The sequence below is a fragment of the Chelonia mydas genome, chromosome 3 (genome assembly GCF_015237465.2).
Source record: "Chelonia mydas isolate rCheMyd1 chromosome 3, rCheMyd1.pri.v2, whole genome shotgun sequence".
Classification (NCBI taxonomy): domain Eukaryota; kingdom Metazoa; phylum Chordata; order Testudines; family Cheloniidae; genus Chelonia; species Chelonia mydas.
Genome location: NC_057851.1, coordinates 91467737 through 91485949, shown reverse-complemented (window position 1 = coordinate 91485949; position 18213 = coordinate 91467737). Strand labels below are relative to the sequence as shown.

Here is an 18213-nt window from a genome sequence, read left to right as displayed (position 1 = left end):
ATAATTTAACAGTATGGTCTTGGAAATGCTACTAATATGCATCATCTCATGGAGCAGTCAGATACCTTAAACCAAACACCCAACAGTTAGTCTATTTTTATAGTTTTTGAAAGAACCATCTTTTTGTAAACAGATAATCAGTTCAGTAGCAAGTGGTGTGGTAACAGATGCACAAGTACTTCATATTATGTTTATCATCCTGTACGCATATATGCAGTTAGGCATGATGCTCATAACAGTGTCATAGCATATTCCTATTGCTTTGTGTAGCATTCCATCATAACAAAGACGATTAAAACCCAACAGGAACTTAAACTGAATCATTCACCTACTGTATTCATAAACTAGAAGTATCACCTAATTTCTGCCACTGCAAGATGTCTGCATGGGCTTTCATATTAGTATTGTGTACAAATACTAACAGATATGCTGTTATATGTAGCTTTATGACTTGGGGACCCTATTCTGAGATGTGATTTACAACCACCATAAGGTCAGTTCTTTGTGTTGTTGAGCAATAAAAAGGGTGCAGTGTTGTTTCTTTGTCAATTTTTTTGAAATTGTGCTGGTGGTCAAAACCATGCAATGAGAAACATTTTTGAGTACGAGAGTGGATTGTGTCAGAGTGGACACACCTACATGAGGATTTGAAAGGATCATAAAATGAGCTAGCCTATACCAATTCCTATATAAAAAGTTAAATCATTTAAATTGCAAGGTTCTGAATGCCTTCTGAGAGGACCTCGGCAACCCTAACTCCATTGACAGTACTCAGGGTGGAGAACAGTCAGCACCTCCCAAGAATCACAGGAGGGACTCAGCATCTCACAGTATTAGGCCCTAAGAGTCTGGTGTATGGGTCTGCTTCTTTGCAATGCTTAAAGCCACGTCACAAGTGGAGCCACAGCATTAGACTTTGGCAACAGACTGTTCCTGCTCCCACTGAAGTCAATGGGACTTTTGCCACTGACATCATTGAAAGCATTATTAGGTTTCTTTTGTTCTGAACTTCGCAAGAAGTGTCATTTGGAATGTTTTCTTTGTGGTCAATGAAAATGGAATCCCTGTGGCCCATTTTTAAAATATGGATTCAGGTTTATAACTAAACAAATTCCACTCCCATGTCAGTATCCGGCCACATGTTTAACTATAAGTTCTAGAACTTTTTCTGGTGTCTACAATACATTTAACGTATCCGTCCTTCTTCTTAGAAAGCCCACATAGAAGCAGAAGCGTGGGTGTAAATCTAAAATCTCAGAATAGAATTCTTGTTACTCCACATGTTCAGTATAGAGTTTGAATGCATTTAAAAATGAAAATAAACTAGCATGGAAAAAATTAGTGGCATTGCTACCAGTTAAATCTGACTGTTGTGTTTTTTACCATCTAGGTGAAGTGGAACCTCCATTGAAAAAAAAAGGTTGGTTTTCATTGTTATAAATAACACACGCTTTGATGTGTTAAATGTTATTAGGTACTTTTATTATTAAATTTATTAAATTAGTACAAACCTACTGTCTCTGTACCACTGTTTCTGTCACTAATTGCTTGTTATTCTACTAACTGTATATGCTGTATGGAAATTGAAATTGTTAGGAATGTCAAATTACAATACGGTTTGAAGTATTGTTTGTTGCTGTGCAGCGTGTTTAGGAGAAGTCTTAATTGTTTCATTATGCTGTGCATCTAAAAATAAAAACCCAACAACACTACTACAGTGTTATTTTAAATGTATTCTCTGCCTATTGACTTGTATTAATGTTCATTTGTGTTGCATACATGCCTGGAAAGAATAGACACCTGTTAGGAAGCAGTAGGGAATATAAAAGTATTCACCTCTTGGCCAGGTTTATAGTAAAAGCTGAAGTAAGGGCTGTCTGTATACTTCTGAAAATAACTTGTATAGTTACCACTGGAGTTTGGTAGAAAACAAAGAGGAAGCAAGTAGAACTGTGATACAAATCTTTCTAAATATTGCCATGTAGAAACACAAAACTTAAGTTCAGCTTCTGTTAACTCAAAAGGAAAATCTGTTGGAAGACCCAGGATATTGTTAATAGGATATAGAGCCCCTCATTTCTAGTTTACTGTTCAGACTGAGCACAGTTTGGTAAAAATAACAAAAGTCGTTACCACCTGTTGGTGTTTCCGTGATCTACATGATAAGAGTTTAATATCTATCAAATTTCCAATAGATAAATGTCGATATCACGGAAACTATCACTGCCACACTAAGGGTGCAATCCAGCTTTCTCTGAATTACCTGGAGTTGTATTAAGCCCTTAGCACCTTTTTTGGCAGGCTCAGCAGAGAGGTCAAGAACTGAATGGGCATGAAGAACAGGATCATCTACTCATCCTTATGAGCGATCCCTTCCTGTCAAAATTGTGGCAAACTGGTAGGCAGTGTGGGAAAGCTTGCTCTCCTATTACCTATGATTTATGGGTGGGATTTTTTCAGCATTGGACTAACTCAGTTCCCAATGAAACCATTGGGAAGTATTCCATTGACTTCAGTTGAAGCAGTTAGGCCACTAATGCACAGCATTACTTATCCTTCAACTGATATGACTATAGCGCGACCACCATTGCCTTTGATGAAGAACATCTGATTGAAGCTGAACCCCAGCAAGACAGAGGTAATGCTCGTGGGTGCAGAAAAGCATTGTGAAGCATTTGCACCCCATCAGGCAGTCCTCTTCGGCTGAAGGGGACATATTCACAATTAGTTAATTCAGTCCATAGTTTAGGAGTGCTCCTGGATTGCTCACTGACACTAAGCTTTCAGCTAGCAGCATCCACAAACAATATTTTCTACCATCTCCAGCTCGCTAGGAGACTTTGTCCCAGGTGGATGTTGACCTGGACTTTGTTATGTACCCCTTTGTCACTTTCCGTGTGGACTACAGCAATATAATATACCTGGGACCAAAGCCACAAGCCCTTAAACTCCAACCAGTGCAGAATGCTGCGGCATGTCTCCTCAGCAACATAGTCTACCAAGAATACATCGTACCTGTCTCTGCTGTCTACACTGGCTTCTCGTCTGGAATATGGAGTCACATTAAAGGTTTTGATCCTTATCTTCAACATGGTCAATGACCTGGGCCCAGCATTTCTGAAAGATTTGCCAGAAGCTCTGGCATGAAGACAAAGGCAGACAATTCTGCTCCTTGGGCATTAGGGAACTTTGTATCATAGCTATAAAGCTCATCTCAACAGGAGACAAAACAGTCTTGGGGGCTGGCCTGAGACTATGAAATGAACTCCCCCAGGAACTAAAGACCATCAGAAACCTACTCGCCATCTGCTGCAAGTGCAAGATGCGCTTCTTTGACCTGCTTTCTCTAACATAAACACATAATAGCATGTACTTTTAGAAACAAAATCCCCAAACTCTACCAAAATAAAACATCAGCACACACATGTCCCCCCTCAGTCTTCTTTTCTCCAGACTAAACAAACGCATTTTTTTCAATCTTTCCTCATAGGTCCTGTTTTCTAAACCTTTAATTATTTTTGTTGCTCTCCCCTGGACTTTCTCCAATTTGTCCACATCTTTTCTGAAATGTGGTGCCCAGAACTGGAGACAGTACTCCAGTTGAGGCCTTATCAGCACGGAGTAGAGTGGAAGAATTGCTTCTTGTGACTTGCTTACACCACTCCTGCTGATGCATCCCAGAATGATGTTTGCTTTTTTTGCAACAGTGTTACACTTACAAATTTGTGATCCACTATAACTCCAGATCCCTTTCCGGAGTATTCCTTCCTAGTTACATCCCATTTTGTATGTGTGCAATTGATTACTCCTAAGTGGAGTACTTTTCATTTGTCGTTATTGAATTTCATCTTGTTTAGTTCAGACCATTTTTCCAGTTTTTCCAGATCCTTTTTAATTTTAAATCTATTCTACAAAGCACTTGCAACTCCTCTCAGCTTGGAATCATCCACAAACTTTATAAGTGTACTCTCTATGCCATTATCTAAATCATTTATGAAGATATTAAACAGAACCAGATCCAGAACCGAACCCAGTGGGAACCCACTCGATATGCCCTTCCAGCTTGACCGTGAACCACTGATAACTACTCTCTGGGAATGGTTTTCCAACCAGTTATGCTCCCATCTTATAGTAGCTCCATCTAGGTTATATTTCCCTAGTTTGTTTATGGGAAGGTCATGCGAGACTGTATCAAAAGCCTTCCTAAAGTCAAGACATACCACATATACCACTTCCCCCGCATCCACAAAGAATGTTTGTTACCCTGTCAAAGAAAGCTATTAGGGTCATTTGACATGATTTGTTCTTGATAAATCCATATTCACTGTTACTTATCACATTATCTTTTAGGTGTTTGCAAATTCATTGCTTGATTATTTGCTCCATTATCTTTCTGGGTACTGAAGTTAAGCTGAATGGTCTTGTCAAGGTTCTTCCCCCACTCTGAACTCTAGGGTACAGATGTGGGGACCTGCATGAAAAACCTCCTAAGCTTATCTTTACCAGCGTAGGTCAAAACTTCCCCAAGGTACAAAATATTCCACCCTTTGTCCTTGGATTGGCCGCTACCACCACCAAACAAATACTGGTTACTGGGGAAGAGCTGTTTGGACACGTCTTTCCCCCCAAAATACTTCCCAAAACCTTGCACCCCACTTCCTGGACAAGGTTTGGTAAAAAGCCTCACCAATTTGCCTAGGTGACTACAGACCCAGACCCTTGGATCTTAAGAACAATGAACAATCCTCCCAACACTTGCACCCCCCCTTTCCTGGGAAATGTTGGATAAAAAGCCTCACCAATTTGCATAGGTGACCCCAGACCCAAACCCTTGGATCTGAGAACAATGAAAAAGCATTCAGTTTTCTTACAAGAAGACTTTTAATAGAAATAGGGGTAAATAGAAATAAAGAAATCCCCCCTGTAAAATCAGGATGGTAGATACCTTACAGGGTAATTAGATTCAAAACATAGAGAACCCCTCTAGGCAAAACCTTAAGTTACAAAAAAGATACACAGACAGAAATAGTTATTCTATTCAGCACAGTTCTTTTCTCAGCCATTTAAAGAAATCATAATCTAACACGTACCTAGCTAGATTACTTACTAAAAGTTCTAAGACTCCATTCCTGGTCTATCCCCGGCAAAGACAGAATATAGACAGACACACAGACCCTTTGTTTTCTCTCCCTCCTCCCAGCTTTTGAAAGTATCTTGTCTCCTCATTGGTCATTTTGGTCAGGTGCCAGCGAGGTTACCTTTAGCTTCTTAACCCTTTACAGGTGAGAGGAGCTTTCCCCTGGCCAGGAGGGATTTCAAAGGGGTTTACCCTTCCCTTTATATTTATGACAGGTCTGTAATTCCAGGAGTTGTCCTTATTACCCTTTTTAATAGATTGGAACTATGTTTGCCCTTTTGCACTCCTCTGGAATCTCTCCCGTCTGCCATGAGTTTTCAAAGATACTCGCTAATGGCTCACATATCTCCTCAGTGAGCTCCTTGAATATTCTTCAGTTCTCAGGTCTATCAGCCAGTGTATTTTGTGTGCACTAACAGCCTACACAAAATTCTCACTATCTTGGAAGTGCCATAATTGCAAACACGCTAAAAGTTGGTTGATACCACAGTCAAGTTATTTACTGAGAAAATGTTCAAGGGAATAGTAAGGACACCACAGTAATGATAAGGAAAGAAGAAGAAAGGAAGAATAATAATGATAATTATGAGCCTGAAGAAAGCAAAGATAACCTTGACATGGATGCAAATTGCAGGCAAAGATAATAGGGATATAAATAATGACAATGAAGGTGGTACATGTAACAGGGCTAATATTGGTGTCAGTAGCCACTAGAAAGGCTTATCATAGTACATTCTTTGCCAAAATTAATTTCTTCAGCATTATCACTGATATTTATATTTAGTCACTGGAGAAGACTGAACATTTATATTGTGCAGAAAAAAAATTGTAACCATCAGGTGACATGGTGAAAAAGTATTCTGTAAAGAGCTTTGCAATGTTTAACAATGTGTACTCAGTGCATGCTAAAATTGTTCAGCGTTTCCATGAAAACTATTCAGAAGTCTAATAATGGTTTCTACAAGACTTAATATGTTTTAGCTTTCATTTTTCTAAATCAATGGTTATAGTTGATAATGTTGATTTATGTTTCAGGGTTAGTAAAACATTTATGGACAAATCAATTTATTTGACAACTGTATGTTTAGTTTTTTTGTATGCTTCTTTTATTAAAATTTCTTGTTATAACAGGAGAGTTTTATTCATCGCATTTTATATGCTTATGCCTCTGCAGTCTAAGCCCAGTATCATAGTCTGTTTCTATGAGGATATTTATTGATGAAAGCAAAATGAGACTGATAATCTTTTGAATCTTTGGGATGGGGGAGAAAGCAATGTTATTACTCTTCAACATTCTAGAACTGTAGAATAGAATAATAGTTTACATAAGGCTAATTTAAAGTTAATTTTCGAATATATAGATTAGTGATTCTATGTACAAATTAATATTTTTACATATGGAAGTTATTCTCAATCTTTGGAATTTAGGATATGACCAAAGGCCATTGAAATCAATAGGTCTTAGATCAGGGTTTATTTTATATTTCACAGTTTTAACTTAACATTCTTCCTTTGTTTTAGTTGAAATTCACCCTGCGAGCAAAAAAAAAGGTGAGTGAATTTTAAAGCAATCTTAGTTTAATAAAAAAGAATGAGCTTAATAATAAATTAAGTTAGAAATATCTATGCAAGTAAAGCATTGACATGGCAGTAGATGCTGGCACTGGCTGAATATTATTTAGTAGACTTTTATTGGTGTAACAGATGTTGATATGCATAAAAACAGAGGAAACTTGGGATTTCTGAAACACACAGAAGCACTCAGATATACTGTGGTAATGGAGGCTACATATACCTAGACAGATACATAAATGCAAGGGCCTGATCCTATTGTTCTTATACAGACACAAACTCACATTAGCCCTGTCTTTCTAAAAATTAAATCACATTCCACCTAGTACATTAAAAATAGAAATTTTAGATATCAAATAGAGGAAAATGGCAACGTTTCTGTTTCATATTAGTCTTCAGGGTGTGATAATCATGTGATTTCCTAGTTTGTAGAACCTCAAATTCTAGGCAGTGATTTATCTGGAGAAGAAGAAAAGATATTGTTTAGGGATTTTCACCCTCCCTGTTCCCTACACATATTGATTTTTCACAGTAGTGAAGCAAGAAACACTAGAACTTTCCCATGAAAATTGGGAGAAACTAGCCTAATTATGCAGATAAATAAAGCTCCTTGACAACCAGCTTAGTTGGAATTCTCCAAATTCAAATGAGTTAATGAAATAATATGCTTTTTTGGGTGGTGGGATAGAAGGATAGTAGGAGACTAAAAACATACTAGAGAACTGTCTTAGTAATTATGTGCTATATGGATACAGTCTGCCTGCCCACACACTATGAACTGCAAGATCAGGGCCAAAAGTTCAATGTATAAATATCAGTAGGTGAGTGAAACTACTATCTCATTAGATTGTTGTGAACAGTTAGTTTTCATATCAAGATTTGAAAGCAGACATTTTGCATATTTCAATCTTTTTTCCAAAAATTTCACATAGCTATAACTGATAGTTAACCATGCTCTTTTGTCTTTCCCTCTTCTAAGAGCTTATCGACATAAAAAAAATTGTAGACTCATTTATATGCAATAAAAGTGATATATCAATATAGCTTTGTCATACATATAAAGGGAAGGGTAAACCCCTTTAAAATCCCTCCTGGCCAGAGGAAAACTCCTCTCACCTGTAAAGGGTTAAGAAGCTAAAGGTAACCTCGCTGGCACCTGACCAAAATGACCAATGAGGAGACAAGATACTTTCAAAAGCTGGGAGGAGGGAGAGAAACAAAGGATCTCTGTCTGTCTATATGCTGCTTTTGTCGGGGATAGACCAGGAATGGAGTCTTAGAACTTTTAGTAAGTAATCTAGCTAGGTATGTGTTAGATTATGATTTCTTTAAATGGCTGAGAAAAGAACTGTGCTGAATAGAATAACTATTTCTGTCTGTGTATCTTTTTTGTAACTTAGGGTTTTGCCTAGAGGGATTCTCTATGTTTTGAATCTAATTACCCTGTAAGGTATCTACCATCCTGATTTTACGGAGGGGATTTCTTTACTTCTATTTACCCCTATTTCTATTAAAAGTCTTCTTGTAAGAAAACTGAATGCTTTTTCATTGTTCTCAGATCCAAGGGTTTGGGTCTGGGGTCACCTATGCAAATTGGTGAGGCTTTTTATCCAACATTTCCCAGGAAAGGGGGGGTGCAAGTGTTGGGAGGATTGTTCATTGTTCTTAAGATCCAAGGGTCTGGGTCTGTAGTCACCTAGGCAAATTGGTGAGGCTTTTTACCAAACCTTGCCCAGGAAGTGGGGAGCAAGGTTTTGGGAAATATCTGGGGGGAAAGACGTTTCCAAACAGCTCTTCCCCAGTAACCAGTATTTGTTTGGTGGTGGTAGCGGCCAATCCAAGGACAAAGGGTGGAATATTTTGTACCTTGGGGAAGTTTTGACCTACGCTGGTAAAGATAAGCTTAGGAGGTTTTCATGCAGGTCCCCACATCTGTACCCTAGCGTTCAGAGTGGGGGAGGAACCTTGACAAGTTTATTCCAGTTCAGGAAGCAAAACAATCCAGACCAATATAAGGTACCTTTATGCCAATATAAGTTCATCCACATCAGAGTTTATACTTGTAAAAATTCACACTGCTAACCAACTTACTTATCATGGTATAACTTTTCTAGTATAGACTTTTGAGATTAGGACCATAGGCTCTTAAGTCATATAGTGACTTTTTAAAATGTTATCCAATAGCTCATCTGGAAGAATATTGAGGATGGGCAAGAATCCTTTGGATGATATTCATGCTTCATAAATATTTAGACTAGAAAATAAAAATATTTCTAAACCTAAATTTCTTCCTTCAAGCTGCAAATAGGCTAGGAAACCAAATATTTGAATAGCATGAATGCAACCTGAAAAGTATGGCCCCTTATTGAATTTGCCTATATGGCTGATGTTTGTGATTTGGGAAATTAATTATTCCATGCACTCATCCCTAGAGTATATACTTATTTGCATCTTTAGTGTTTTCTTTTGTATCTCCATATGGCAATATTCATTTTTCTGCATAAGAGTTCTTCTTTCCCAGCTCTGTAAAGTGTTGTCTATTTCTCTCTAAGCTTCTTCTCACTATAAAGTGTTTTGTGAATTTTGTGTAAGGAGCAATGTCTTTAAAAAATATCTTCAGAACTGGGTGAATGCCAAAAACACACAAAAAAACTACTTAGTTTTTTATTTGATTTTTGTTATCATCAATTTCTGTTATGAATGTTTTCTCTTGACAATGCCATCTTGCTATTTATACTGATCAAAACAGCAATAGCATATCCACTGTAAGGGGAACACTTTAAAATATGAAGAAAATATTTTTCAGATTATCTAAAGAAAACACAACTACCTACCCTTAGGCACGAGTGAATTTTCAATTCCAGGATTTTCTTTTTCTTTCTTTCTTTTTTTCTTTTTTTTTTCTTTTCGCTGTGGGAAGAAAGGTTTTTAACTTGGCATTCCAATCCAAAATGTACTGCTTTCTTGTGAAAGATGCACAAAAAATGAGTTCCTGACTCCAATGGTCATGAAAGATCCTTTGGATAGAAGTGAAGTAGCACTTGGTGTTTCAGAGCGTTTAGCTTCCCTCCAGCATATCACAGTCCAAATGACGCTACTGAGCTCTTTTAATTTGTGCTCCTGCCCCAGCAGAGGGTAGCTGAGTTTGTTGCTGTTAAAGAGGGAAGAGGAGGATATGAGTTTGATCTCTTTTCTGGTTGGGGGTCCATTGTGCCACAGTTGGAATGAAGAGAACATGAAAATCAGACTTAGTAGGTGGGAGTTAGGGGAAGACATGAAGAAATGTCTTACTTTTCATAAGAATAACATGTGCGTCCTTCTGATCAAAATCCTCTCTCAGGAGATCCCGGGGTCCTGTATTTTTTCTACAGAGCAAACCCAATGGCTCTTCTTCGCCTCCTCCTATTGATTTCAGGGGTAGGAGAGGTGGCAAACAGTCTCTCCAGATTTTTGTACCCCAGAATGCACAGCATATATAGGTTTCAGAATAACGGCCGTGTTAGTCTGTATTCGCAAAAAGAAAAGGAGTACTTGTGGCACCTTAGAGACTAACCAATTTATTTGAGCATAAGCTTTCATGAGCTACAGCTCACTCCAGTATGCATCCGATGAAGTGAGCTGTAGCTCACGAAAGCTTATGCTCAAATAAATTGGTTAGTCTCTAAGGTGCCACAAGTACTCCTTTTCTTTTAGCATATATAGGAACTTTATTCTGCACATCAGGCCCCAAGAATGAGGTAAGTGAATCCAATAACAGTGGTGTGTTTACATTGACTTTCCAGTTGAGTAGCTGCTGCAAAACAAGGACCCTGCCAGATGTCTGTACTCTTATTAATAATCTAAGAAGGATGAGATATGGTAATACTCCGGATGGTATTTGGTAGAAAATTGTTAGGGTAGGACAAATGTTCTTGCTGTTTTCAAAAGACAGGAGCTTGAGAAATATTCTTCAAGTTTGGTCCTATATTTTTATATAGCACAGAAGATTGAATGGATTTATAATGGAAAAGCAGTCCTTGATGGTAACAAAACTTAGCAGCTATTTTATTAGCACACGCGTTGTTTTACCTCAATCAGAGTAAGATTTTTTTTCATCTGCAATAGGGTAGGTAATAGAGCTCTGGCACTGATGCTTAACTGAAGACCCTCCACCATTTCTTCCTCACTTTAAGTATTGTAAAGAAAATAAAGCTGACATTTTTAAAGCCTTATCCTCCCCAGAAATGCTCTCAAAAGAGACTTTTAGACAGAATATAATGTTAGATGTAATTAACCACAGACCATGATAAAATAGCCTCTTTATTTCTAGATTGATTACAAAACCCATAATTTGTAATAACTTGTCCAATCTCTCTTCAGTGAGATAGAATTCATGAAAAAGAAAAGACTCTAAATGAACTTTACTTTCCCTGGGAAAATTTAACTAACTTTTGGTTGGACCCAGGGTTCCATCTCTGACTCATTAATTCTTCATTTGAGAGGCACAGTGCAAAATTCCTATAGGAATTTTATTCCTCTTCCTGCCCTCTTCTGTTTGACACAGGTTCAGAGTTTATTAGTGTTAGAACATCAGGAAAGTACTGAAAGCATGCCCAGAATGAGGTACATTGCGTTGGACATGTTGAGCGGGGTCCCAGAAAAAAAGATTTATATATTTTTGAGTTGGGGGGAGGAAGAAATCTGTATTAAAAATTAATTGGGGTTAAGAGGTCTTCTAGTATCCCCCATTTCTCCCTAATTTATCCTTTCAAAGCCCTCAATCACTGTGATGCTCCTTCACATGAGAAAGGTTACATGTTTCTTGCTGGACATCAGAGCTCTTGAACATCTGCCAGAAGGGATTACTCAAGTCAGAGACAATGTAAAATGCTGCCTTCCCTTAGATGAAAAATTGCCCTATATATTAGAGTTGATCAGAAGATTTTTTCCTGTTGAAAAATCAAAAATTGATTGGCCAAAAAACAAAATAGTTTTGGAAATGCTACAGTGGTGCCTCAAGCTGCATCCCCTCTCTAGGCCAGGCTCCCTAGTTGGCCTACATATCAGATGATGCACCATGTTCTCACTTTGTGATGTGGGGGGGGCGGTACATCATGATGAACCACAATTTCCACGAGACACCAAGGCGGTATAGCTGAATCTAATATTTTCCATGGAAAGTAGACACTTTGAAAAATTGTATTTACTCAAAATCCCAATGTTTCATGGAAACCATTTAGAGTGGAACATTTTTGACTGACCTACTACTATATATTCTAAAATGCCCAGGCACATCATTACCATGGTAAAAGATCAGTGCCAATGTTCCATGCCTTAATAATAAAATTCTCCTTTCATGACTAAAAATAGCAATGTATTGCTTTATCACCCCATCTGTCCTTGAGACCCCAGAACAAAAACATTTTATTTTGTAGCAGAAAGAATATGATTTGAGTCATAGCAGATGGAAAAAGGCATATATTTCATTGATCCCAAAGTAGTAGCATATAAACAGAGATGGTCATATCAAATTTAGCTTTAGTTTCTCTGTAGGTATGCAGGAGGTTGTGGGGAATGGGGATAATTATGTTTCTCTCGCCACAAGCTGGAAAATTTGGCGATTATCAAAATATCACCTCATGATCAAAACTCTTTTGGGTTGATGATAGGGATGCTGCTGGTCAGTCTATGCTAATGTTTTTACCATGGATAGCTTGGGTGGAGCTCCACCAATGCTAAGAGATTACTTAAAATGTGTGGGGTCAGATCCTAATCGATGCTAAATTTGTTTTGCACTGTTTCTGCAGCACAAAGCAGGCCTAATTCTGATTTCAGTGGCCATCTGAAGATTTGCTTAAAGTGTACAGTAGCACAAAGCCTCTCGGTCTGGCCCTACACCACTCAGTGGAGGGGACTATCTCAAGGAAAGGAGGCATAGCTCGATCACTACTGCATTCTGGCTATCTCCAGCTGCCATAAAAGCCCTCCAGGAGTTATTGTCTTTCGCTATAAATTAGAGCATGTGTGAGGCAACTTCAACTTAATCCTGGCAGCTCCAAGGATCAGGGGAGCATAAAAGATATAGCTTATTTTAAAGTCTACACCATCAACTCTTTGGCCAGTCCCAAAAGCTAGGCCCATAGGGTAGACGTAATCTCAGAGTTAATTCTCACAGTCAGAAATATTTGCAATTTATTTTTTTGTATTGTGGCTACTATAAAGACTTGGTGTTTTGCATAGACTGTGGCTCCATGAAATGTTAACATTTTGTTGGGAATGAGTCTTTTGTACAAAATATTTCCCCCCTACCCCCCGATTAAAATAGCTTTCATCCTAACCAGCCTCTTCCACCTACAGTAGAGCTAGACCACAGCTGTACAGTTTTGAATGTCTGCTAAGGAGACTAACAAGGGGAGAATTGACTACAATTCTCTATAAAGACAATGTCTAAGAGCAAGTTAAAAACGACCCCTCTGAAGCTCCTAACCCAGCTCATTCCAGCTCTCGCTTTGTGGTTCGTTTACACCCCCAGCAACTTGCCAGGTTAATCATGCACCTGATGCTAGGTAGGCTAGATAAACCAGCAGGGATATAGTCCAGCTTAGTTGTGGGCAGCAGCTATAGGGCATCTGGCTGCAGGAGGCAGAGTAATTAACCCTAATTTTAGCAGGCCCTTTGGGTGGGGTCCATTCCCCTTTTCACATATGTACATTTTTGAGAAACTGAAGGTTTTAAACACTCAAAGGACCAGATCCACAAAGATGTTTAGGCTCCTAACTTCCATTGATTTCAGTGGAAGTTAGGAGCCTAAACACCTTTGTAGATCTGGGCCAAAATGTTTACCCTCACTGCCTGTAAAAGCATTTTTGTTTTGTATAGCAAAAGGTATGGGGGGAGAACAAACACAGCCTGAAACCAGGATCAGTTGGTATAGTTTACTCAGCAAAAGACACATACAAATATAACCCTTTAAAATCAATCCAATCTCTACTGATGAAATTTAAAACAATTGTTGATATTAAAACCCCAATTCACTCTCAGAGTGACTGGCTAATATTAAAGCAGAGAGATGGTGGTTAAGGGACCAGACTAGGCTTCAGGGGATCAGAGTTCAGTCACCAGCTCTGATATTGGTTTCCTGTGTGACCACAGGTAAGTCATTTAATCATAAAGCTCCCTATTTAGGAAATGGGAACAATAATATTTCCTTTCAACCATATTCTTCTTCTTTGTTTTTGTTTGTTTGGTTTACATTGTAAGCTCTTTGGAGAAGGGACAGTCTCTCACTGTGTGCAGGTACAGTGCCTAACACGATGGGCCCTGTCCTCAGTTTGGTCCTTTAGGTGGTACCATAATGCATGTTATTACAACTGAATACTTATTAACAGTGAGCAGCCAAACAAGAGCACAGTAAAATAAGCAGACAGGAAATGAACCATTTGTTGATGGAAGAGTAAAAATCTCCTCCTGCCTCATCATGAAGAGGCTATGGGTCTTTATTCATACTAATGTGAGGCTGAACTGTGCTGAGAGGGCACCTCTAGTATAAAGTGCTTCAGGAAACTATAATTTACTTCTCTTTCCCCCTCCCTCCTCTTACTAATGCTTGGTCTTTGTAGTGCACAGGGAGAGCAGGGCTGTTAGTAGACACTGTAAACTCTTGATAAAGAAAATTAACATGGTAAAGGCTGGGTGGGGAGGAAGCAAGGAGGGACGAGAAGCAGAGCTTCCAAAACTGCTTGTTCAGCAGGGATTTTCAATCAAGCTGCAGATTTAGCCCATGTAAATCTGACTGTCATCAGACTATCAGCTTCTTTTGGGTCAACAGCATACAGCTGTGCAGACCTCCTAACAATATAGTCAGTGAATGTAGCTCCTGTCAGAGTTTGCAAATGGTTGGCGAGCAGGCTGCTAGCTTTTCTTCTCGGAGGCATTTAAAACAATTGTACTGCATGTTCTGTATATCCTCAGAATGCTAGATAAGTCAAGCAGTGCCCACATTTTAGGAAATAAACTCTTTGTCCCTTCTAAAAGCCAGCAACATGGGGGAAATGATAATTTTTAAAGCCTGCTTGATAACTAGAAAAACCTAACAATGAAATAAATCTTTTAAAATACATATTCCTTTGCAATAATTTAATAAACTGTGCTGGCATCTCATCAAGAATCAGGATGGTTGCCTTGGTGACAAAGATTATCCTTGCTGCTGCTTGATTCTGTCATTTTTCTCAACATGAATTCATAATATTTAGGATTTATTAACAGTATGTCACATTGATAGAGATAAATTGTGTGCTTTAAACTGGCCATGTAAGTCTTCTATGATATTACAGCTGCTTTGTCAACTCAGAAATAAGATATGATGTGATTACTAGAAAATTAAAACTATTTGTCATAAAGGGAAGACACAGAGTATCAAAACGGCAGAGAAAAAATCCTCAATAGAAAAATCTGATGTTTCGCTATTTTAAATATTTGGAGTTAGTTAGCTGTTACCATTTTATGGCTTGTAAATTAATCAAATTCAATCAACATAGAAACGTATACTTGTTTCTGCTGGTAACATTTAACTTGTAATGTGCAGAAATAATGTATTCTAGAGTGTCATATTTTCTGCTGGCTCCAACTGCCTACAGAGATTAAGGAAAAAATCCTAGTGAAGGCAAATTTTGCAAGTTCAGAGTGTATTTTATATATTCAATTTCTTTAAGGACTTTGCATGATATGTTGTGTTGTAAGCGTTGCTGTAGGTTAGATAATCCATTCAGAAATCTTGAATGTTTCTGGTTGGGAGTTATCTCAGTTAAATAGTTTGTTCAGAAATATTCATGTCAGATTGGATCTGCCTCCGATATGTCATGGGGTCAATTTAGGTTATCTGCTGTATTTACCATATTGGGTATATGAACATTTTTGAAATAAATTACTGTGTGATCCACTTAAACCATTACAAGGGGAAAACCAAACAAAGACTATATCTGAAACACAAGAATTTCCTTGGATTTTGACAGGGATGGGATGGGGAGGTAAGCAATGTATTTGAATAATTTGAAGTCAGTGGAGCTATGGTAGTTTACACCAGTTGAGGATCTCCTAACAGTCCGCAATGTTTGAACCTGTGTGCATGATTCTGCTAATAGCATAAAATTTATGAGTCTATGGGCCCGATTCAGAAATGCTATGTGAAGCTACGTAAAATATGCTCTCCTTACACTGCTCTAGAGCTACGTACACATGCTGGCTCAGATCTACAAAGGGATTTAGGCTTGTATGGCCCAGTTTTAGGCACCACTGTAATCCACAACTGCCCCATTCAGCTGCTGCCTAACCCTGTAGGTGTCTAAACTCACTTGTCCAGCTATACCGAAAAAAGGACAGGAGACGTTTGATGTGGTTTGAACAGGTTGCAACTTTATCATTAGATGGGACTATCTGGCAGATAAAAATGCACAGTGCAGGTAACCCCAAGTTCATTCAATAACCACTTAGGGGGCTTTTGCCACTGCCCACTTTTTCCATCCAGGTAGCCCAGCCAACCCATTCCTTGGACCTTACCATCCAGCTGCCTTGTAGGAGGGTTAAGGTGGGCTATAAGAAAGGGGAGTTGTTTCACTGCTGTACCATTCATAGGAGCCCTAACCTCACTGCTCCTCATCTCCATTCCTTTAACCAACACCTCCTTTTTAAGTCCTGAACCAAGCCATATATTTGGTCACTGTATCCCTTCTCTATGGAGTACCTGCACTGGACATCTGCCCTACACTTACATCATGAGTTGTGACATACAGTCTACCGCTCTTCATGCCACAAGTCAACAAAGCCTTCCCTAACCCACCATGGTGAAGGTCAATCTGGTGGTAAGGGAAAAATTCCTTCTCAGCCCCCCTTGAAAAAAGGGGTGGCTAATGCAATGACCATAGCAGGTCTTACCAAACCTGGTATTTCAACACCTAAAGGGGAGGGAAGGTGGGTGCTGCCTTGCCTGCTCTGTGTAAAATGGGGCTTCACACACAGGGCTGCCCCTTTTAAATACTGGCCTCTTTTCCCCTTTTGCATCAGTTTGACCTCTCTCCCACCGCCTGGCCATAAAGCCTGTTCCCTTCATTTGGCCAACCAGAAAAATCCCCCGCCCCCTGCTTAAAGGTGCAATGTGGTCATTGGTATCTTAATTTGTGCTGTAAATGTTCCCTGGGCATATAACTTCCTGCCTCTGGGTGTGCGCACTGGTGCCTTACTGGAGGGATCCAAATTCCTATCTCAGGCCTAAGCCCCAGAGCAACCACAAACTGGGGGGAGCTAGGTGGAGGAATGCCTATCTTCCCTTCAGGGCCCTGTCAGGTAGTCATGCTCAGAGGTTGCCTAACTCCACACAAAATGACCAGGGAGAGGAGGGGTCCTCCCTTAACTTCTAGCCTAGTGCTTAGGGCAGTGGTTCAGAAAGTTTTTACTAAGATGACCCACCAGCTGTGTTTCATCTCTTTTTGTGAACCACCATTACGTACATGCATCCTTTACAACTCTAATCTTATCCTGGTGTGGAGGGGAGGCCCTGAATGGAGGGGTGAGAGGGAGAAGTTGGAGAGTGAGCCTGACTAGCAGTCACCCCACAGTCCTGTCCTGTCCTGTCCTGCACGACTGGGCCTGCCTTCCAATTTCAGGCATTGAGACCTGGCATACAGGTCACAGTGACACTCAGATTTGGCTTGGCCACCTCTTCCTCATGATAGAGGGAGTGGCTGGGCTAAACCTGAGTGGTACTATGGCCCTGTGCACCAGGTCACAATACTTAGTGTGTGGAGCTGGGCCCAGCCCCATAGTTCAGAAGCCGCTGCTTAGGGTTGCTAACTGTCTGATCACACAAACACCCCTGCCCTGCACCCTGCCCTTCCCGTTCTCTGAGGCCCCACCCTGCTCATTCCATCCCCCTTCCCTCCATTGTTCGCTCTCCCTCACCCTCACTCACTTTCACCGGGCAGGGACAGGGGGTTGGGGTGTGGGAGGAGGTGCGGCTCTGCTGCACTGCCAGAATTTTGGTGCCTAAAATCTCCCAGTTTGGCTTCAGTAGCTTCTGGGAGTTAGAGCCTGATTCCCGGAGACTCCCAGTGAAACCGGGAGGGTTGACAATCCTACTGCCTCTGAAGGGTGGGTTTGCTCTCCAACTGGCTCTCCTTGCCCTGGGGCTTCCCCTCTGCACCGGGCTGGGAGACATGTATGTTTGAACAATGATGGGTCAATCCAGCAACCCTTCTAGAATTTCCCATGAACCACTGGTAGGTCCGGGCCTGCTGTTTGGGAAACACTGGGTTAGGGTACTCACCTGGGATGTGGAGACCTGGTTCAATTCCTCTTTTTTCTTGATGAGCAGAAAGGATTTGGATAGGGTCTACTGCTTCTCAGGTGAGTGCCTTAACCACTAGGCTACAAAGCATTCTCACACTTTCTGTGGCCCATATAATATTTAATTAAAGTGGAGAAGCTTCAAGAAGAGAGACAGAGATCCACATGAGAGTGTCCCATAGTGTAGT

At 39.8% G+C, this 18213-nt stretch overlaps 1 protein-coding gene across 2 annotated transcripts in view; it reads left to right on the top strand.

Annotated features, from left to right (window-relative positions):
- Positions 1 to 18213, top strand: part of TRDN (triadin) — a 119326-nt gene that overhangs the window by 64884 nt on the left and 36229 nt on the right. Inside the window, exons 4-5 of one of the 2 annotated variants that reach the window (XM_007056294.3) lie at positions 1391 to 1420; positions 6659 to 6688. In XM_007056294.3, the coding sequence (XP_007056356.2) occupies positions 1391 to 1420; positions 6659 to 6688 (60 nt within the window). The remainder of the gene's footprint in view (positions 1 to 1390; positions 1421 to 6658; positions 6689 to 18213) is intronic. The other variant, XM_037894715.2, reaches the window with a different exon arrangement.